The 23818-nt window shown below is 35.1% G+C and overlaps 1 protein-coding gene across 5 annotated transcripts in view; it reads left to right on the plus strand.

The window, feature by feature from the left end:
* LNPK (lunapark, ER junction formation factor) overlaps positions 1-23818 on the plus strand; it is a 79217-nt gene that overhangs the window by 20717 nt on the left and 34682 nt on the right. For all 5 annotated transcript variants that reach the window (XM_036023263.1, XM_036023262.1, XM_028509766.2 and 2 more), the window contains 3 exons: positions 5547-5587; positions 16335-16418; positions 16503-16554. In XM_036023263.1, the coding sequence (XP_035879156.1) occupies positions 5547-5587; positions 16335-16418; positions 16503-16554 (177 nt within the window). The remainder of the gene's footprint in view (positions 1-5546; positions 5588-16334; positions 16419-16502; positions 16555-23818) is intronic.

Genomic DNA, 23818 nt, shown 5'->3' on the forward strand with positions numbered 1-23818 from the left:
GTCCCATTTTATAGTTCTCTAGTAAATTCACCTTTTTATCTTTGAGAGAGTTATTTGAGATTTTATTTCTCCTCAAATTACTAATACCCACTTCCCTACCAGAATCCCTAAACCAAAACAAAATAAAACCAACAAACTGACAAACTAATCAACCAAATAAAAATTCAAAAGCCACAAACAAACAAAACCCCACAAAAACCTACTTGGCCAATCTCACCTGCTATAGTTTCACTTTATGGAGAAAGTAGATGTACACGGACAGATGGCAGCTACCTCTGCCTCCAAATACTCTTGTATATCAAGTTAGCTCCATCTGTCTGTTATTCAGTATGTTCTTATCCTTCATGGTATTCTGGAAAAATGACTTTGATCCCACCGTGGCTAAGCCCTTCATATATGCCCTGTATTCTGTATACTCTGGCCATCTCAAGAACTTTGCTCTTGTAGTTATCCCTTCCTGGAATTATCCCTTAATATTCATCATCTGTTTCTGTTGCATTTTCCCTATTGACCTTTAATCCTGCCTCAGTATAATCATCTAGGGTAGGATGAGGGGTACCTATTGTGACTCCATATTCCCTTTAATCTAACACAATTCTCTCCCCTTCCCAAAGTCCTGTCATCTTTACCTCTAAAATTATCTTAAATCTTACCACTGCTAACCTTTACTACTACTACAGTCATAATTAGGTCATTATCATTTCTTGCTTGCACTACTGCAGTAGCTTCATAACCAGTCTATTTTTGAGGTATAAATCAGATCTTGTGTCTCTTCTGCTTAAAATTTCGAATGGCTTCTTATTGCAACCAGAGTAAAATCTTAATTCTTAACCCAACTCTCTGGTTTATGCCATTTCTCTAACTTTATCTCCTTTCACTCTTCTTTTTTCATTTTTTGCTCTAGCTATACTGGTCATCTTTTTGTCCTACAAATAAATTTAAATTCTCTGAACTTCAGTTTCCTAATTTATAAAATGGAAACAAATATTTGTTTTCACAGGACTATTGCCAAGTATTGAGCAGAACTACATGTAAAGCATATAAACACTGCTAAGTGTTATACACATGTAGTCTGATGGTACTAATTTTTCTTTTTCAATCCTTATTCTTTTAAGATTTTCCTTGCCTTAGTTAATGGGTTAGGGCATAGTAGTATAATATTGAATTCAAGTAGCGATGGCAGGTATCTTTGTCTAGTTCCTGATTAACCATTAAGTAGTATATTTGATATGGTTTTAAAAAATATTGATACTTTTCAAAAACTAGATTAAGGAAATTAAGTTTATGTCATTGTTTCCTAGTTATATTTAGTAATATAGTAGCTTCTGGGAGAATAGTAAGAAGTTTAAAACAAATATGCTCTTTGGCCTCATGGAACTCACAAAATAGTGAAAAATACAAGAAAACCTCTCTGTAAAAGAGTCCTTGGAAACACTTTTTTGAGGAAATCAAATATGTGAAAATTTTTTTATTAAATGAAATTTTCTATCACCAGATGTTGAGTTTGGCATATATGCTTTTTTTCTCTCTCCTTCAAATACGTATTTTAACTAACAAATAGGCACATCAGGACATGGTTATTATATAAAAGAATTTTTGCTTTAAGAATTTATTTTTGGGTCCTGGCTGGTGTGGCTCAGTTGGTTGGAGTGTTACCCATAACTGAAAGGTTGCAGGTTTGATTTCTGTAAGGGCACATGCCTCGGTTGTAGGTTTGATCCCTGGTCTTGGGGGGTGTGTGGGTGGCAACTGGTCAATGTTTCTCTCTCACATTGATGTCTCTCTCTCCCTTCCCCTCTCTAAAAGCAATGAAAAAATATTCCCTCAGGTAGGATTAAAAATAAAATAAAATGAAAATTTATTTATAAAATTTAATTCATTTGAATAAATATTGCATGTACATTTAAAATAGACTTCATAAAAGATTGCCTTGTAGTCTTACACATTTTTTTTAGCATCAAGTCAGGCTATATACATATACATATGTATATCCTCAAGCTGTTTGTCATATTCTTGCATTTTGTTCTCTATTGCTTTTATTTCCTTTGCTTTACAAATTAGACCTAGTACATATTAAATTAATGGTTGGAAAACTACAGCCTGGGAGCCAAGTCCTGCCACCACCTTGTATAGATCATGATCTAGGAATGGTTTTTACATTTTTAAGTCATTGAAAAAAATTAAAAAGAATAATATTTTGTGACACGTTAAATTTGAATGGAATTCAAATTTATGTTTTTATTGAAACACAGCCCTGCCCCTTCATTTATGCTTTATATATCACTGCTTTTATTCTACGATGGCAGAATTGAGTAGTCGTGACAGACTCTATCTGGTGCTCTCAATACTTCAGACTGTTGGCAGCATGTGTGACAAAGCACAGTGATACAGTTATAATTTGACAGCATTTCAAGTGCCAACTGTATTTCTGTATTGTGACAATTTTATTTTTTGTAACCAGTGCACACTCATCATGTAAAAACAAGAAAAGAAAATTGGACTTTGAATGTTGTACTTTTAGGGCAAAATGGAGTGTCAACAGTATTAACAAAATGCAAAGCATCATGTTTATTATGCAGTGACATTATAGCTCTACTAAAAGAATACAAATATACATTGACATTACTATACTAAATACTCAGCATGATATTCCCAACTCACAGAAAAGCAATGGTCAGAAAGTTAGAACATTTAAAGTGGCATATCTCATCATAGCAAAATTTTTTCATAAAAATAAAAAGTGAAAATTGAACTTCAACCAAAATAAGTTTTCGAGTGGCTTATTTATGAACCAAAGAAAGCCACTTACCAACAGTGAATTAATTAAATTGCATTTGATCGCCATAGCTGAAGAAATGTGTTCAGAGAAAATATATTTGTTTGACTAGTAATCTTTGGCAAGAACAATTGCTTGAAGGATTGAGAACATTGGAAGAAACACAGTCAATTTGAAAGCAAGGCAAGTGATTTCTTGAGTTGCCAGATGTTAGTGATACCAGTCAGTTATAGTTTGTTTGAGGAGTCAATATAGAGTTTGAGGTGACTGAAGAGTTAGCCTCTGTGAAAAGTCTGTGTAGAGCAACTCCTGGAGAGAATATTTTTGAAGTTGGAGAAAACCCCACTAATTCAGTACAACTTGAAGTGGAATCTGCTAAGATGTAACTGTTCATAGTAAAAATATGTGTGAAGCATAAAAAGGCTTAGTTGGATTAATTTATAAAGGTCGTGAAACTCTCAGGGGTGTCCAACCTGTGCCTGGCAGGCTGTATGCAGCTCAGGATGGCTGTGAATTCGGCCCAACATAAAATCATAAACTTACTTAAAACATTATGAGATTTTTTTGTGTGTGTGCAAATGTGTTGCCGTGTATTTACTGTGTGGTCCAAGACAACTCTTCTTCCAATGTGGTGCAGAGACGCCAAAAGGTTGGACACCCCTGCAAGGTGTTTGAATTCTATGGTTAGGCACTGTGTTGTTAAATAGCAAGCACTTTGCAGAGCATATTTGAACTTATGTGTTATTGAACTGGCAGTGTCAGTGGGGAGCTTCATTTGCTCTTACAGACTTAACCGTCATCAGTTATGTGAACTTTTTTACCAGAAGTGATAATTTTGAACTTAGAGCCCAGACTGAAGTTTTGCTGAGAAGAAACACCTTCAATCATTGCCTGTAATTGAACATTGACTGGCTTTGGAAATTAGTTTTTGCTATAAACTTCGTAATGGTTCTTAATGAATTTAACCTAAAATTGCAAGGCAAAACAATCCTATGTGTGAAATCTGTACTGCCATAAAGTCATTTAGAAAACAGCAGCATAATGACAAGAAATAATTTTTAGAAAAATGCTGTGAGAAGTTAAAACAAGAAGCAAGACCTTCATTGAACACAAATTGGAGCAGATATATTACTTGAACTCAAACTACAATTGAGACAGTTTTCTCCAGAGCTCCCACAAGTGTAAAGTAAATTTCTGTATTTCAAAGTCCATGTAACTGTACAGTTGAGGAGCTTTCACTAATCTTCAATTAGAAGTGATTAATTTGCCATGAGTGAAATAATAAAAGGTAAATATCAAGAGGAAAATCTAAAGAATTCTATACATGCCTTCCAAATAGTAAACATGCTCAATTAAAATAATTTAATTTTAGTATTTAGCAGTACCTATCTGTGTGGAAAAACATTTTCAAAAATCAAATGTGTAAAATCTCATTACAGATCAGCATTAATAGATTAAAATTTGCAATCAATTTGATGAAAGGAAACACTAACTTTGAACCTTAACTAAGTGAAATGTTACTTCCCCCACCACAAATGACTGCATTCTTTTAATTGGTAAATCCATTACAAAAAATTGAGCTCAGTTATTTTTATATTTGAATTTTTTCAATAAAAAGTTTGTAGAAATTTATCTTTTGCTTTACAAATACCCACTTGATTTTGATTTTGCCTTTTGGTCCATAAAGGCTAAAATATTTACAGTGTGGTGTTTAACAGAGAAAGTTTATTGACCTCTGGAATAAAAGTTAGATATTTGGCTTTGTCTTACCTGAATAAGATGACTGTTCTTTTTAAAAATGTTAGCTGAGCAGATTTCCCTCCCTTTAGTAACAAGTCTGCTAGCTTATTAAAGACTCCTTCATATTTATTTTGAAAAAAAAATTATGTTAAAATCCTCTTTTCTATAAATTTGTATGTTACTGGACTTTTATATAAATAAAATACTTTGAATTGGATATTCAGATGTTTGCTATCCCACAACTTCAATGAAAAGATTTTATTTATAAATTTAATTAAAAATTAAGAATTATTTAAATTCTCTTTGATAAAATATTAAATCAAGTTATAACTTTTTGTGCAGCTGGAGTAGTACTACTGTTTGTGCTTGTTCAATATTTTTATATAAAAATTAGAAACCTAAAATATATTTGTAAAGCAGACAATGACATTCATAAGGTACATTGTTTTGAGTTGATTCTTCACCATGACAACCTAAATAAATAGATAAATCTTAGAAAAGTTTAATTTTGAAAAGTGCTTAGTATTCCCTTCCTTTCCAAGCTCCTCCTCAGATATATTATAAATTTTCAAAAGATTTTCTTTTATTAGTGCTCAATATCTTGAAGGTTGAGTAACTTAATAAGTAAAATATATTATGCACTTCTTTCCTTATAAACAAAGAGAACATTTTTATTACTAATATATGAAAGATTTAGTATTAATTTTGTGAATTTGGGTAGGATGTTGAAAGGAAGAAGAAATAATAGTAATATTTCTGAAAACATTTTAAATATATATATATTTTTTAAACTTGGAAAGGTGTTGTAGTCTGTGTTAAGGCAATTTTTTTCTCTACTTAGATTGTAATAGGCAAAAATATGAAATATATAGGTAAAGATTGAAATAATTTTTATCTGTACAGATTGGTGAGAAATAATAGAATAAGAAAGTTTTCTTATGGTTGGTTAATGTGAATCTCATTTGGCATGTTTTTTTCTTATATCTGAGTATCTTAATATCTGATATCTTGTTTAAATCTTGTTTTCTAGATGAAGCATTGGATGATTTAAAATCCCAGAAGAAAAAAATAGTAAGTTAACTTTTATTTAAAATTAACTTATATAAAACTAATAAAGAACTGAAAATTAATGTTTATATGTTGTAAATAATGACTCTCTAGAAACAAATATGCTTTTACATAGCATTTTAATGATGAAGCTAACTTGTGAATATTTTTGCTAGTTAATGATTGACAGGAAAAAAATAGTTCAGTGGATTTTTGAGATCCTGAGAATCTATGTCAGTTGGAAGCCGAGAAGTAAGTAAATGAATCATACTGGAGGACAAAAGAAGATGGGGTCATAAAAAGATGGGTGTCCAAATTGATTATTAATTAGAGTCAAAACAGGACCAAACATTTACTTATGTCAGTTCTCAGGTTTTCTTTATATGATAAAGCTAGGAGAGAGGGAATCAGGAAGATTGGTTGTAAAAGACAAATTTAACATGAAAAGGCTGAAGAAAGGTGGGGAAGAGAGAATTTTTTTCTTTTTCTTTTTTTCATTTTCTATCAGTAGCTCTGGTTACATGGGTAACTATTGTGGAGCCAGTTAAATGCATCCTTCAGGTATATGTTGGAAAGAGGGCCATGAGGGCCCTCTTTCAGGCTCAAAGGGCCCCAGATATTTAGAGGTTGATATATAATAGCTTCTAAGAAATGAATTGAAGTTGGGTTTTGACTTAAATTTACGTGTACATTTTTGTTATTATTTTTGAAATATGAAAATTATAATTGATAGCACTATCATGTTATATGGACACTTATTTAATGAAATTTAATCAGATGCAAATGATCAATGTGTTTTAGTCTAATATGTAATATGTAACAATTATTGTATGAAATTAATCAAAATTATTATGGTTAAGATCAATGTTCAACATAGTTCTGTGGGATTTCTGGACAAGATGCAGGTACAGGTAAAGATGGCTCGCCTCCTCACACAACCATAGCAAAATTACAGGTAAACTACAGAACAGCTATCATCAGAACTATCAAAAAATTGAGCTGTACAGAAGTCTGACAACTAAATAATTAAAGAAACTAATTCATCCGGATGGATAGGAGGGACAGAGGGATGAGGGATGGAGACATGGAGATGCAGAATGGGCTGGTCCCAAACCACATGTGGTGGATATAAAAGGAAGAATATCTTGGGAGTGAGGGATCCCAACCTCACACCAGACCACCCAGCCTATGGTTCCAGTGCTAGGAAGATAAATCCCCATAACTTCTGGCTTACAAATCAGTGGGGGTTGGGTCAGCAGAAGAAACTGTGGGATTCTCAGGTATCTCCTCTTGGAGGGTCCCACACACAGATTTCCTCAAACCTACTCCCTCTGGGCTCCAGCACTGGGGCAGTACCTTGAAGGATACTAAGGGCTTATGGGGAGGAACTGAAATATCTGGCATTAGGGCTACAGCTGGCAGACAGCTTCCTCCTAGACAGAACTACAGACAGTGGCCATTGTTGCTCCCCCACAAAGAGCCACAGGGCCTCAGCACCATATCTGAATGTCCATCAACCTGGCTCACACGATTAGGCCCTTAGGGAAACTGATGATTCCCTAAGGCTCTACCACATCCAACTTATGGGACCACCCAAGCTGGTAACAGTGGCTTTTCCATATGAATAGCTAGGTGCAGGCTTCAGACCTTCCTAAATCCACTCAAACATGCAACAGTTGAGCCCAGCCCCTGTACCTCTTTCTGAGTGACCCCAGGCTTGGCACTAACATCAGCCATCTGCAGGTTGTTTTAGAGCTTATTGCAAGGGGCCCCAGACAGAACACAGTTGGTGGCTGACCTTGGCCTTCACCACCTGGGAAACCCAAGAACCTGTGTACCCAGTGAACAATTACAGACATGTCAGTGCAACACCACCCAACCACCTCCACAAGCCATGGAAGGAGTTGTTTGCTCGCCAGGGGTCACAGCCAGTCCTACCAGCTGTGTGGCCTGGATAAGTCCCTCCCATTGACCTGCTGACAGCAATCAAGGCTCAACTACAAGAGAAGGGAGCACTCATCCCACATAGAAGGTTACACCTTGAGTACCCAGCTTGGGGGATAGGGAGGCAGTGCCACTGGTCTCTGTAGGACACCTACTATATTAGGCCGTGCTACCAAGACACAGAGTCAAAGCAGCTCTACTCAATACATAGAAACAAACAATGGGAGACTGCCAAAATGAAGAGACAAAAAAAATATGGCCCAAATGAAAGAACACAAGAAAACATGAAAAGAGAACTAAACAGAGTAGAGATAAGCAATCTATCAGATGCAGAGTTCAAAATACTGGTTATAAGGATGCTCAAGGAATCAGATGGTACCTTAACAGCATAAAATGATCCAATCAGAAATGGAGGAGACACTAATTGAAATAAAGAACATTTTACAGGAAATCAACAGCAGAGTGAATGAAGCCAAGAATCAAATCAATGATTTGGAATGTAAGGAAGAAAAAGACATTCAATTGGTACAGCAAGAAGAAGAAAGAATCCAAAAATCTGAGGATAGGGTAAGGAGCCTCTGGGACAGCTTCAAGCATTTGAACATTCACGTCATAGGGGTGCCAGAACAAGAAGAGAAAAAACAAGAAATTGGAAACCTATTTGAAAGAATAATAAAAGAAAACTTCCTTAATTTGGTGAAGGAAATAGACCTACAAGTCCAGGAAGCACAGAGAATCCCAAACAAGACAGACATAAAGAGGATCACACCAAGACACATCATAATTAAAATGCCAAAAGTTAAAGAGAAAGAGAGAATCTTTTTTTTAAAAAAAAAAAGATTTTATTTATTTTTAGAGAGGGAAGGGAGGGAGAAAGAGAGAGAGAGAAACATCAAAGTGCGGTGCTGGGGGCTGGAGCTTGCAACCCAAGCATGTGCCCTGACTGGGAATCAAACCTGTGACACTTTGGTTCGCAGCCTGCGCTCAATCCACTAAGCTACACCAGCCAGGGGCAGAAAGAGAGAATCTTAAAAGGAGCAAGAGGAAAGCAGGTAATTATCTACAAAGGAGATCCCATAAGACTGTCAGCTGATTTCTCAAAAGAAACTTTGCAGACTAGAAGGGACTGGCAAGAACTATTCAAAGTGATGAAGAGCAAGGACCTACAACCAAGATTATTCTATTCAGCCAAGCTATCATTTAGAATGGAAGGGCAGGAAAAAGTGCTTTCCAGACAAGGTAAAGCTAAAGGAGTTCAGCATCACTAAGCCATTATTATATGAAATGCTAAAGGGAATTATATAAGAAAAAGGAGTAGGTCAAAACTATGAACATTAAAATGGCAATAAATTCACAGCTATTAACAATTGAATCTAAAAAACTAAGCAAACAAGTAGAACAGAAACAATCATAGATATGGAGAACATTGGGATGGTGTCTGTGTTCTGGGAGAATGAGGAAAAAGGTACAGGGATTAACAGTACAAATTGATAGGTACAGAATAGACGGGGATATTAAGAATAGTATAGGAAAATGGAGTAGCCAAAAAGCTTGTGTGCTTGACACATGGACATGAACAAAGGAGGGGGGATCACCAGAAGGAGTGGGTAGGTGCTGGGTAGAGGGGAGCAAATAGGGAGTAACTGGGACAACTGCAATAGCATAATCAGTAAAAGAAAACAAGTTACTTGTTGAATACTGCCTGGCAATAAAAAAGAATAAACTGTTGAAACATGTGATAGCTGGGATGAATCTCCAGAGAATTATGCTGAGTGCAAAAAGCTAATCATAAAAGATTACATACTGGTTGATTTCTTTATATAATAGTTCTAGGATGGTAAAATTATAGAAATGGAGAACAGATTAGTGGTACCATGGGTTAGGGGTGAAGAGGGAGGGCATGGGCGGAGGCCCTTTCATACGAAAGGGCCATGAGTGGAATCTTTTTGGTCACAGAGTTGTTCTTTATGTTGGCTCTGTGGTGGATAATTGACCCTACTTACATAATAACATTTCATAGAACCAAAGACACACTCATGCACAAGTAAAACTGGGGAAATTAAGATGAGTGAATTGTGTCAATGTCAATGTCAATATCTTGGTTTTAATATTGTACTATAGATTTGTAAGATGTTAGTTACCATTGAGAGAAACTGAGTACATGAAACTGTTTCTGTATTGTTCCTTACACATGCATATAAATTTATAATTATCTCAAAAAGTTTAATTTGAAAAAATAATTCTGTGAATTGGTAATAAAACACATTTGTCTTGAGTGTTTTAAGTACTTGAAAAATAAAGGAACTTTAATTCTGAAAGGATTCCTTATCTGTTTTGTTTAATGTTTCTTCAGTGTTCTGAGGTATTTATCAAAATTGCATTAACAGTTCTGATGGTCCTAAATTGAAACAGAAATATTTCCACTATATTATATTTCTGACATTCTGCACATTATGGAGCAGCCAGAATTCAAATTAAGGAAACACTTCACTTATATGTGGAATCTAAAGAACAATATAAACACACAAATAAAACAAAAACAGACTCACAGATACAGAGAACAGATTGATGTTTGCCAGAGGGGAAGAGGGTTAGGGGTGGGTTTGGGTGAAAAAGGTGAAGGGATTGAGAAGTACAGATTGGTAGTTACAAATTAATCATGTACATTTGGAGTGCAGCATAGGGGAATATAGTCAATAATATTGTAATAACTATGTTTGGTGCCAAGTGGGTATTGGAAGTATCAGGGACAACACTAAAGAATATGATTACCCACTATGCTGTATACCTGAAACTAATACAGAATGATATTGAATGTAAACTGTAATTGGAAAAAAGAAACAAAGTGAGGAAATACTGATGGGTCTCAGTAATAAAGAAGTTGTGATATGATTGGTTTGGTTTGCTATGTTAAAAAGAAGGGCTGGAGTGGTGGTCAGGACCTAGCTCCACATGTATCAAAATGGAGAAAATATTGATTAAAGTAGAAAAGAGGAGAAAGACAAAAGAGAAAAGAAGAAAATAAAATATCCTAAGCGATGAGGAACTGTCCCAATGTTAGTGTCATGACATCACTAGAAAACAGAATCTTGGAGAACGTATGACTTGAGGAAAACTCTCAGTGGAGTAACAGAGCAGACTTGGACAATTCTGTGGAAGGGCAAGGCAAGCTATTATTACTTCTTTAATAGCTCCTGAAGGACTCACAACATGAAAAATGCTTAATCTAGGTGTGACAGTTGGGAAATTCTGTTTAGGGTTCAATAGTTGTGTATATTGAAATAGTTCAGGAAGCATCAGTATTTCCGAATGGAATAGTTCAGTATGGCATTTTTCTTGCAGTATGATTAAAGGAAAATAAGTTGGCTGTTCTAACTCATTTTACAAAGTAGGGAACATAATTTACATGGACTTGATTGTTGCTGCTTATAATATTGTTGCTACTGGGAACTTAGTCCCTGGCCTTTATTGCTGGAGCCCTAACAACACTACTTGGTTAGAATTGCTTGACACTTTGTTTAGAACAATAGGTGTGAAGGGTAGTAGCACAGGAATTAGGAAGTAGCACAGGGCTAGCTAACGATTGTGTTGGTAATGAGAGGAAAAAGGGACATTACTTTGAGCAAAATTTAAATATAGTCAAAACTTGTTCATTGATGTTTAAAAGCTTTAAAAATGCTTTTATTGTTGAAATGCTTGCAGGAAAAGTGACTGTCAATCTAAAATTATCCAACTCCTAAACCTTCTCTTTTACTTATTTTTTAAAAGATTATTTATTTATTTATTTATTTATTTTTAAGGCAGAGGAGAAGGGAGGGAGAAAAAGTGGTAGAGAAACATCAATGTGTGGTTGCCTCTGGTGCACCCCTCACTGGGGACCTGGTCTGCAACACAGGCATGCACCCTGGCTGGGAATCAAACCAGTGACCCTTTGGTTCACAGGCCTGAGCTCAATCCACTGAACCACACCAACCAGGGCAACCTTCTCTTTTATTAACAAAATACATATAAGTTATATTTACTACTACATGTTTTATTAAAGGTGGCTTTCCTAGTGATCCATCTCTTTAACATGAAGATTTGTAATGTAATTTGTAAAAGTGTAATTTATAACAATGAAAATGAATTATCAATTGATTAAAAAGTTAAATTACTTAGGAAAATGAATAACATCTTACCAATATTTTAAATCTAAGAACTTAATGTATTTGCCTTTTAAAATAAAGCTAAGAATTAATCTTTCGTTATCTAAAAAACTTTCAAATCTGGATATGTATATTTTGCCACTCACATATTTTGTGGTCTTTAAAAAAGCATCTTGGTTTTTTAAAAAAAATCACTATTCAATACATAATCCCTTTACATCCATGAGCATCCTATCAAAACAATTCAAAATCAAGATCCAAAACACAACAGTCAAAGTGACCTCTTTAAATGGCTTCACGAGGATGCAGTGCTCTTTCCAAAATAGTATTTCTATGTGGTAATTCCTTTTTGGCCTCTCTCAGGAAATTTACCAAATCCTTAGACAAATCAGTTGAGAAATTTGAAACATTGGAAGAAGTGTTATAATTCTCTGAGAATTAAAGCTTAATAGTCAACTACAAATATTACTGGTTCAAAGGAATCCAGTCATGTCAGTTGAAAGCAAGAGGAATGCTGACATGCAGAGCTATAGGTTAATGTGGACGTTTCTGGGACTAGGACAGGACCATGTAGAAGAGAAGTGGAATAGTCTGATTAGTCAGCCAGTCTTGCTCTTGTGGCCGTGTTATAAGTGTGTTTTATAGGCCTGTCTGTTATTAATGGTGAGTTATTCTTACAAATAAATATTAGTAAATTTATACACATGGTATACTTTAAAGTACAAAATCCTGCAAATGATATTCCATGAAATAAACTTTGGAAGCAAAGATGTCTTTAAATTGGCAATTTCAGCATGTGATTCTGTGTAGGGCCTTTAACCTCACTATATGTTTCAAATGTTACATTTTTATATTATCCAGTAATGTTTGCTGGCATTTTCCAGTGTTTGAATGAATATTCACCATAGGCTACAGATCTTTGTGAAAATTTTAACAGAGAAAAAATATGTGACTATTAGTATGAAATACTACTGTGTGAAATCAGAAACTGATATAAAATCTAAATTAGTAAAAGCAACATTGATATCAGCAGCAAAACCCAAATCAGTGTAAACAGTGTTATTTTTAGTGTTGTAAAAAGATGAGTTTGAATTATGCAACATGTACCCTGATGCTCTGAATTGAAGATGCCTTTGAGCACACTCTTAATAATTTGTCCAAAGTTTATATAAAATGAAAGAATTTTTTTCTTATCTAGGATATTTGTCATGAAACAAAAGTCAAGAATATTGGACAGGGCAATTAATAATTTGTGTATTTTAAAATTTTATTTTGAGAATAATTTAAATATTAAAGATTTGTAGGATTATCTTTCAAAATTAAAGTGTGTTTTTTTTGACACTTGTGTTTCCTTTTAGTGTTGTCTATGATGAAATGTCTATGCCGGGTAGAAATAGTTGTTACATGTTATTAAAATATATAACTTTGTCAAAATAATGTTGATTCATAAGAAATAAATAACCATGTATTATTTTCTTAAATAAAAAGCTCTGAAACTTTCAGTATAACCATATCATAGAAAAAATTTTCTCTTTGTTATATCATTCACTATTATTTAAAATATACAAAATATTGTGAAAAATACATAGTGATTTATTTTTAGGGAATTCTGAGAATGCAGTTTATTACTCCTGAATCTTGGGATTAATATATGTTGGGTACTTGGAAACACTGCTTGTTTGAGACTCATTCTGAATAATTGAGGTATCATCGAAGATTATGTATTGTATTAGGTGCTGTTGTAGCCTCTTTCTCCTACATTGTTATATTTAAATTACACAACAGTGCTGTGAAGAAATTCTTAAAGTATCTGTTTTACAGAAGGAGAAACTGAGGCTAACAGACTCTCTTAAAGTATTTCTAGCTGATTAAGAATAGAGTTGTGCTTTGAATCCAGAACTTTTCTGACTTTAAAGTTTCAAGTTTAAGTTCTTTTCACTGATCAGAATGTCTATTTATACACTTAAAATGTTGTATAGATAAGTGTGTTAATTAAGCTATTATGTAAAAAAATTTGACTAATAAATGCAAAAGAAAAGTAGAGTGGATTTATGTCATTTAGTGCCTTTAAAATTGATTTTATTTAAGATACTATACATGTACATGGACATAAACACGAATATTTGTTGAATATTCATACCAGGAAATAGTAGAATCATTTGATGAAGTGGTATTTTGGTTTTGAGTTTTGTGTGTTGTTTTAATGGTCACAGTTGTATCTAATCATCTTTTAAACCTAGCAGTAGTCTTAGTTTAGAACTGTACTGTCCAAATCAGTAGCCACTAACTCCTTGTAGGTTTTTAAATTTACATTATTTAAAATGGAATAAAATTACAATTCAGTTTCTCAGTTGTAAATGCAAAATCTCAAGTGCTCATTTATCATATATGGCTTAGTGGCTACTGTATTGTGCAGATATAAACTATCACTTCATAAAATTTTGTTGCCATAACACTAGTCTAAAGCATCAAAAATTAACCACCTCCCCACCCCTGCTGAGCCGTTAGCCTGCTCTCTGTCTGTGAGTCTGTCTCTGTTTTGCTTGTTAGTTCAGTTTGTTCATTAGAATCCACATATGAGTAAAATCATATGGTACTTGTCTTTTTCTGACCAGCTTATTTCACTTTTGAGGGGCTAGAGGGATCAAGCAAAAAAGAAAACTCATGGACACAGACTACAGTGTAGTGATTACGGAGGGAGGACGGTGGCTAAAGGTGGAAGAGGTTATGGGAAGATAAATGGTAATGGGGAAAAACAAAAAATGTACTATTAAGAAATGAAACTTAAAAGATAAAATATCAAAAATTAATTTGTAGAGATCAGGTATATTGTTTTTTGATATTCAATGTAGATTATGTTGACTTGGAGATATTCTATCATGTATGAGGGAGGACCCCCCCATAAACAATTTATTTATAAAAGATTGTGTATTTTTACATGTTTAAACTTCAGTCACCTTCAGAGTACTCTCTATTTGATGCAGTACACCTATCAAGACATTATTTTCCACTGCTCAAAACAGTTTTGATACCATTGTGCCTCTGCCATTTTCTGTTTCATCCCTTCCACATAGGCAAAATATTTTCCTTTGAGGAATTTTTTCACCCACAGAAACAAAAAAAAAGTCACTTGAGGCTGAGATAGGGTCAGTAGGGAGGTGTGGGGTATAGGGATTATGCCATTTTTGGTCAGAAACTGCTGAACACTCAGTGTGGTATGGGCAGGTGTGCTCATAAACAACACATGAAATGGGCAAACGCTCAGAAAGAGTCTTCGGAACAAATTTACTGGAGCAGAATGCAGCCTCTCACAACAACACCAACTGGTACACTGATACATATGGGTCCCTAGAACACTCACTTAACAGGGGAAGCCTGTACTACAAGGAGCCTCTCCTCCAGAAGATAATTCCATTTTTGGGGGGACCCCCTCTTAATGTCTTCTCTCTCTCCGCTCATTTTGTTTTTACCCAACTCTAAAGTGATGTTACTTACAAGCATTTTCTCTACATCACAAGATTCATTTGCGTGCTTTGGGAATTTCTGAATTAGGAAAATGTCTTAGGTTTACTAAACCTAGGTTAATAAATCATTCATCTAAGCACTTAGCTTCTTAAATGTTAAATTGAGTTTTTAATGAGGAATCTATTAACTGTTATTGTAGTAGCATATTTTTAACTTGGTAAGTGTGTTCGGTGTTGCATTTTAAAATAATTGTTCTTTGGAATATGGCATTTAATGAATCCAAGTGGCAGTCTGTGGTCACTGATAAGGAAAAGGTCCCATTCCAATTATTGTAAAAGCATTTTATTCTACACATTGGCTATTTGTCATTACTATGACTGTCTTGTACTAAAGGTAAACTTTTTCTGATATTGGGCCATAACTGCTAAAATGATACTTTACTAGTGATTACTTTTAAAATTAAACCCATGTATTAAGCCATAAAGTGACTTGAGTGCATTGTAAATAAAGTGCTATAATAATGAAGTGTTTTAATTACAGTCCCTAGTGTGAGCATAGAAGTCAGTAAAAATTTTACTTTAATTCTTACTATGTTCATGTTTTTTTTTCTTTAAAGTTGTCTGAATCTAAGTAAAAGAGGGGAGCTTCAGCTTTTAAAGTCATTTGAGCAAATTCCACGGCTATTCTCTCAGTTAGTGAGTGTTCACTGCATTTGCAGCAAGCTAATTGCTTCTGCTAATAAATAATCTAAAATCGATGCTGACAGCACTTAATTGGCACAGAGATTTTATTTTGTAAAGCTCTTGCTAACGACCTTCTTTAAATTAATAGCATTAAGTGCTATGAGGAAATAAATCTGAGGAATTGCCTGTCATTTGCTTGTCATGTCTAATAACTTCCAATAATGATGGCTGATAGATTTTTGCACATTCCATTATTGAAGTTGGTGCATGTAATTATTCTCCTCATTATATGTAAACAATTAGTAATATTTGGTATTTCCTTGCAGTAAAGCTGTTAAGTACAAGTAACATATTAGAGGTTAGAAGTCATTTTAAAATCTGGATTTTAATTATTTGAATATAGGAAGTCTTTCATGCTATCTGGATATATAATGTGTGTTTATTTTAAGTCTTATGCTTACACACTTTTTGAATAGGACTTATAAGTAGTAGGTGTTTTAAAATGTGGCAATTTATGGAACTTTTTGTTCTCAGCTTGAAGAAGTCATGGAAAAAGAAACTTACAAAACGGCTAAATTAATTCTTGAAAGGTTTGATCCAGACTCAAAGAAAACAAAGGTAAGGTTGTGATATATCACTGCTATTTTATTATAAATTGCACATTGTAATAGGTCACTGTAGTAACATCATTGTAATTGACAGGAGTTTGAGCCACCATCTGCTGGAGCAGCTGCAACTGCAAGACCTGGACAAGGTAAATAACTTTGTAGAAACTGCTGCTGCTGTTGGAAAGATCCATATTTACCCAAGTGAGTTCAAAAGTGTGGTAGAGGCATATAAAAACTTATGTAGAATGCTTTTGTCTTAATTTTTTTTGGTAATTTGGGGTATGACTTGGAGTGATCGCAATAAATTTATTTCATTTTGATTTTACAGGATTATGTTGATAAATAAAGATGTTATCTGTTGAGACTTATACAATTGGCTTTAATCTTTTGAAATTTAAATAATTTCACCAATATTTCATAAAGTTTTTTTTCTTTAAGTGTATTTCTTACAATATGTTGTTAAAAATGTTCTTACATTGTTATGGTTTATTTTTGAGGTAAATTTAATGAAGATTTTTATCAAATTTGAAGTTTCTTCTAAAATAACACTTTTATTTAGAAAGAAAATTATTTAGAAATGAGAAAAAAAATTGAATTGCTGTTATATAATGTTAATTTGGGGGGTTATATTGCCAGGTTATTAGTGAAATATTCACTGTTATGTCATTATTATGCAAATTTTAAAGTCATTATTATAGTGGTTACATAAAGTTTTCCTAAGGCTGGCATATGAAAAGATACTTTTGAGTTTGCACTGGCTTCCCTCTTTGTTCTGTTCTTTAAAATATAATATAGTGATTAAGGCTTTTGTTGCACTATAGAATATACTGTTTTTTAAAAATTTAACATCTAGTACTATAAATAATCAGAACTGTAGCCTGGTTTATAAAGTTAGGATGACATACAGAACTCTGAGAAGTCAATTCTTTTATAAATGTCCACAAAGACTATGGGTACTAATACTTTTAGGTTTTTTTAATAATAGAGCTATGTGGCAAGAATCCCACCCTCTTCCATATTCCATAAGTGGGATTTTGGTTTTTAGAACTATTAGCCTACTCTTTTGATAAAAGTGAAAATTTACGCATGGTTAATACAAATAAGTCATAGATACTTGCAATGAAACTCCTACTTTCACAATCAGTTTAAATTTTTCTACAAATTGTACTTCTTTCTAGTAATTATAAAAACCATTTTTTAGCCTATAGGCTAGGTTTCTATAATTTTTATAGTATTTTGTGTAACTGGGACACCCAAGGATATGTTCATTGATTTTAGACAGAGAAGGAGGGAGGGAGGCAGGAGGAGGAGGGGAGTAGATGGAGAAACATTGATGTGAGAGAGAAACATTGATTATTTGCCTCCCATACGCTGCAACCTGGGATCAAAACCACAACCTAGGTATGTGCCCTGACCGGGAATCAAAGCTGGAACCTTTTTGATGTATGGGACGACACTCCAACCACAGAGTCACTCGACCAGGGCTCAAAAATGTTTTTAAATAATCTTAGTGAATATATTTTTAAAATGTGGTATATTACAGAAAGCTGTTGCTGGCAATTTTTAAAAATCTGTTTTTCTCTCTTACTAAAAAAGGACAGATGTATGATCCTTTTACTGATATTCTTAAGTATTTATTAATATTTAGGCAACACAAGTTCCTTTGAGAAACTAAACTTGTCTTTCGTTAGCAGCTTTGATATTCACATTTTTTTCTTATATGTCATAATTATAGAAAAACCATTGCTGGTCTTTCTGCTTTAGATTACTGCGGCACTGCTTTTAAATATTCTTTTGGGGGGAATTAACACTTAAATGTGTGTGTATAAACACATATAAATTAACACTTACATATATAAATAAATTGTTCATTTAAAAGAATGTATTCATTAACTCATGTGCAGACACCATGGAGAATAAACAGACAGTTACGTTTTTTGACCTTCAGATGCTGAAAACCTTTTTACCAAAAAAATGTTTTTTCTTCTGGAGTGTATTGTCTCAGTATCCCTGGTTATTCCAGGTCTATTGTAATTAACTGCTGTTTGGAGGTGAGATGTTGAAAGAGTTAATTTTCAACATGTATGCTTGAGATGCCTATTAGGCAGACATCCAAGTGGAGATGTTAAGGAAGCAGTTGAGTATGAATCTGGCATACAGGAATTTTCTGGGCTGCAGATACAAATTTAGGTGTCATCAGTATGTGGATGGTATTAAAATCATGAGAATGGATAAAGTTACCAGGGATATAAATGTGGAGAAGGAAGAGGACCGAGGCCACCACAGGGCATGCTAACATTAAGAGTTTGGGACTAATGAAGAGGAACCAGAAAAAGAAACTGGAAAGAAGTGGTCATTGAGGTAGGAGACCAGGGAGGGTGTTGAGTCCTGGATGCTAGTGGAAGGGAGTGTTTCAGGGTAGTGACCATCTGTGACAAAAACTGCTACTAAAGTAAGTTGAGAGTCAAGAATTGACCATTGATTTTTTAGCAATGTTGAGGCCTTTGGTGACCCTGAAAAGAACAGTTTTGGGTGGAAAAATGGGCAAAAGCCTGATTAAGGTGGGTTTAAAAAAGTGTGGAAGTAGGGAAGTTGGAGACAATTTGAGGAGACAGTTCTTTTGAGCAAAGGGAGTAGAATAATGTGTATCGGGAGGCAGAAGCATTTGCATGTATGGGTGAACATGCTATAGAAAGAAATGATAGCATGCTTGTGTGTTACTGGGGATGGCCTAGAAGACAAGGAATAATTGATGATGAAGGAGAGAGTGGGCACAATTGTTGGAAAACCATTCCTGAGGAGTCAAGAAGGTATGGGATTCAGGGTACAGGTGGAAGAGTGGCTTTTGATAGGAGTGTGCACAGTTCCTCCATAATGAAGAGGGAAGACATGGGTAAATATTGGTAGGTGGTGGGAATTTTCTTCTGTCTTTATCTATTTTCTTAATGAGAATGAGAATGGGGAAGATGTTGGAGTTTTTTAAAAAATATTTTATTGCTTATGCTATTAACGTTGTCCCAACTTTTCCCCCTTTGTCTCCCTCTACCCAGTACCCCTATTGCCTCTGGCAATTCCATATCCTCCTCCACTTAATTCATGTCTATGGTCATGCATGTAAGTTCTTTGGCTACTCCATTTTCCTATACTGTTCTTCACATCCCACTGTCTATTCTGTACCTACCAATTTGTGTTTCCTGATCTTTGCACCTTTTCCTCCATTCTCCTTCTTCCTCTTCCCAGCTGATAACTCTCCAAATGATCTCCATATCTAAGATTCTGTTTCTGTTCTACTTGTTTGCTTAGTTTGTTTTTTAGATTCAGTTTTTGATCTGAATCTAGTTGTAAGTTTATTGCCATTTAATATTCATAGTTTTGATCTTCTTTTTCTTATGTAATTCCCTTTAGCATTTTGTATAATAATGGCTTAGTGATACTGAACTCCTTTAGCTTTACCTTGTCTGGAAAGCACTTTTTCTGCCCTTCCATTCTAAATGATAGCTTGGCTGAATAGAGCTAATAGAGTAATTTTGGTTGTAGGTCCTTGCTCTTCATCACTTTGAATAGTTCTTGCCAGTCCCTTCTAGCCTGCAAAGTTTCTTTTGAGAAATCAGCTGACAGGCTTATGGGATCTCCTTTGTAGATAATTATTTGCTTTCCTCTTGCTGCTTTTAAGATTCTCTCTTTCTCTTTAACTTTTGGCATTTTAATTATGATGTGTCTTGGTGTGATCCTCTTTATGTCTGTCTTGTTTGGGATTTTCTGTGCTTCCTGGACTTGTGTGTCTATTTACTTCACCAAATTAAGGAAGTTTTCTTTTATTATTTTTCAAATAAGCTTTCAGCTTCTTGCTCATTTCTTCTTATGGCACCCCTGTGATTCAAATGTTGGTACATTTGAAGTTGTCCCAGAGGCTCCTTAGCCTAGCCTTGTTTTTTGGGTTCTTTCTTCTTCTTGCTGTACCAATTGGATGTCTTTTCCTTCCTTACATTTTCAATCATTGATTTCATTCTCAGCTTCATCCACTCCACTATTGGTTCCCTATAAACTGTTCTTTATTTTGTTTAGTGTAATCTTCATTTCTGCGTAGGTCTTTTTTATGCTGTTGAAGTACCCTTTGAGTTCCTTGAGCATCCTTATAATCAGTGTTTTGAACTCTGCATCTGACAGATTGCTTATTTCCATTTTCTTTAGTTCTTTTTCTGGAGTTTTGTTCTGTTCTTTCGTTTGGGCCATATTTCTTTGTTTCTTCATTTTGGCAGCCTCCCAGTGTTTGTTTCTATGTATTGGGTAGAGCTTCTTTGACTCTCTCTCTGCCTTTGGTAGCATGTGCTATTGTAGAATAGTGCATGGGTAAGTTGGGTGTGGCAGAGCCTTAGGTAATCACCAGGGTAGGGCAACCTGTGTGGATTAGGTTGATGGAGTCTCTGATAAGATGTTGCTACTCTGTGGCTCTGTGTAGGGGATGGCTCAGAAAGCAGACAGTGCCACTGCTTAGCCTCTGGAGCTTTGTCTGGGAGGAAGCTGTCTCCCAGCAATTGCTCTGATGCCAGACACTTCAGTTTCTTCCTGTATGCCATTGGTGCCCTTCCAGCTGCTGATCCAGTGCTAGAGTCCAGAGGGAATGCATCTGCATAAGTCCTAAGTCCACTTTCAGCTCTTTAAAGAGATTCCTAAGAATACTGCAATTTTCCACTGTCCCAACCTTGACTGGTTTTTATAGCCAGAAGTTATGGGGACTTATCTTCCTGGCACTGGAACCCTGGGCTGGGTGGTCTGGTGTGGGTTTGGGATCTTTCACCTCCAAGATATCCCTCCCAATTTTTATCCACCACCACTTGGGTGTGGGACTGCCCATTCTGTGTTTCTGCATCTCTGTACCTCTCCACCCCTCCTGACCATCTGTATGAATGTTGCTTCTTTATTTCCTTGGTTGTTGAACTTCCGTACAGCTCGATTTTATGATTACTCTGGGTGATTTTTTTTGTAGTCTAGTTGTAATCTTTGCTGTGGTCGTGCAAGGAGGTAAGCCGTGTTTACACCTCCATCTTTACCTGAAGTCTAAAAATGCTTTCTTGAGATGCTTTTCTAATTTTTTAGTTTTATGGACTGTCAGAAGCTCCAGAAAGGCATTATTGTTCACTGGCCCCATTAAACAATTTCTGTAACTTTACATAATATTACTTAGTTCTTTAAAGCTTATATAAAGATGATACAGGTGACAGTGGTGGGGCAGGTTTTGCCAACATCATATCCATCAGCTCTACAGTTTGTTCACTTCCAGCTTCCGATTCCTCCTTTTCAAATGTGTTAATAATGTCAGGCACTTGCACAGACTTTCAGATACCCATCTGGATGAGTGTGACTTGTTTAAATCCTTGGTTGTTGAACTCCCATACAGCTTGATTTTCTGACAATTCTGGGTGATATTTGTTTAGTTGGTGATATTTGTTTGTTCTGACAATTCTGGGTGATATTAATTTTTGCTGTGGTTGTGTGAGGCAGTGAGCTGTGTTTACCTATGCTTCTATTTGACCAGAATTCTGGAGGTTTTTGTTTTAAAGATTTTATTTATTTATTTTTAAAGAATGGGGAAGGGTGGGAAAAAGAGAGACAGAGAAACATCTATTGGTTGCTTCTCTCACATCCCCAACTGGGGACTGGGCCTGCAACCCAGGCATGTGTCCTGACTGGGAATAAAACCGGTGACCTTTCCCTTTGAGGGATGACACTCAACCAACTGACTCATGCTGGTAAGGGCAGATATTGGTGTTTTGAAGAGGAGATGTAAAATAATTTTCTAGGAGAATAAGAAAGTAAATGGATGAGGAATAGGCAGGACTGCCAGGGGACACTGACATCCACTTAAAGATAATGATCATGAATTTAAAGCATGGTTGTGTGTTTTCCAGTTGTGTTTAGTTGTATGGGTACCAGGCATGGAGTAGGCAGAGAGTTGGTGTTAACCAGGGCTGAGATTTTGCCTAATGGATTGGATAAATTGATAAAGGGGTAGGGAGATGAATTTGTATACAAAGGAGTGCTTATACACTGTATTGTGAAATCTAAGATGATCATGAGGGCAATAAGAACTTGAGAGGGGGATGATGTATAGTCAGAAGGTGTTGGTAGTATTAATATAAGGGTCTGCAAACTATAGCCTGCAAATCTGGGCCAATGTCTCTTGTATATGGCTCTTGAGCTTAGAATGGTTTTACATTTTTAAAGTGTTCTAAAAAATAACAAAAAAGAGTAAGACTATGCAACAGAAACCATATATAGTCAACGAAGCATCAAATATTTATGGTCTGATCCTTTACAAAATAGCTGGGAAGTTAAGTGTGGTTTGAGAGTAGGATGTTTGAACTTGAGTCATGCAACTGTTCTTAATGGCAAGGATATAGGAGTAGATTATGACCACAGGTAGGAGTGAATTATTGAAGTAGGGAGGCTAATAAGCTTATTGAAGAATGCCATCTGATAGCTAAAATAAATTCTTAACAGACCTTTCTATATTTGTTTTAAAAGGAAGCCACTTATACATTTTCTTTTACCTTGTGTGTAACACTACATCTCTACTAATGAAATTAACAAAAGAAGTCAATTGTACCCTGCCACAGCTAAATTTGAAATCAATAAGTATTGCAGAAAAGTTTAATGGTTCTAGCAAATAGATTACAACTTATTTAAGTCGGTTTTTAGAGTTTACTTATGTGTGTTCCATGGTGTATATGGGAGATTAAGGTAGAAATCATTGATCATTTTTGATTTTGATAGCAAATCAAATGGTACTTTATATTTTGCTATTTTGGGGGATACATACATTTGATTAAGAAAATTTGGGAAATACCTTATTAAATAGTAAATTCACTTTTGAGTATTCTTTACTTAAGTATCATATCTGCACTGTTATTTATTATGTAACACTACCTCAAAACTTAGTGGCTTAAAGCAATATTCATTTGTTTTGTTTATGGATTTGTAATTTCAGCAAGGTTTAGTAGAATCAGCTCATACTTGCCTCCCATTGATTGGAGATACCTGACTGGGGCTGGAGGGTCTATTGCCAAAATAGCTTATCAGGCTGACAAGTTGGTGCTGGCTGTTGGTTCATCTCCACAGAGACCTCTCTAATGGGGTCACTTGGGATTCCTCTTAATATGGTGGCTGGGTTCTAAGAGTGAGCAGCTCAAGAGACAGAAAGTAGTCTGAAAGCTCGCACACTTACATTTTTGTGGTCAGAGAGTAACAGCACAGATTCAAGGGAGGGGACGTATACATCCTCTTTCCTCCATTTGATAGGAGGCAAATCAGAGACTTTTGGACCCTTATCCTAAAACTGCCACATGTACCTTAATACGGTTAGCAAAGGCATTTCTATCCTCTTCCATTTTCATTGTTCACCTTAAATGC

Source organism: Phyllostomus discolor, chromosome 4 (genome assembly GCF_004126475.2).
Source record: "Phyllostomus discolor isolate MPI-MPIP mPhyDis1 chromosome 4, mPhyDis1.pri.v3, whole genome shotgun sequence".
NCBI lineage: Eukaryota > Metazoa > Chordata > Mammalia > Chiroptera > Phyllostomidae > Phyllostomus > Phyllostomus discolor.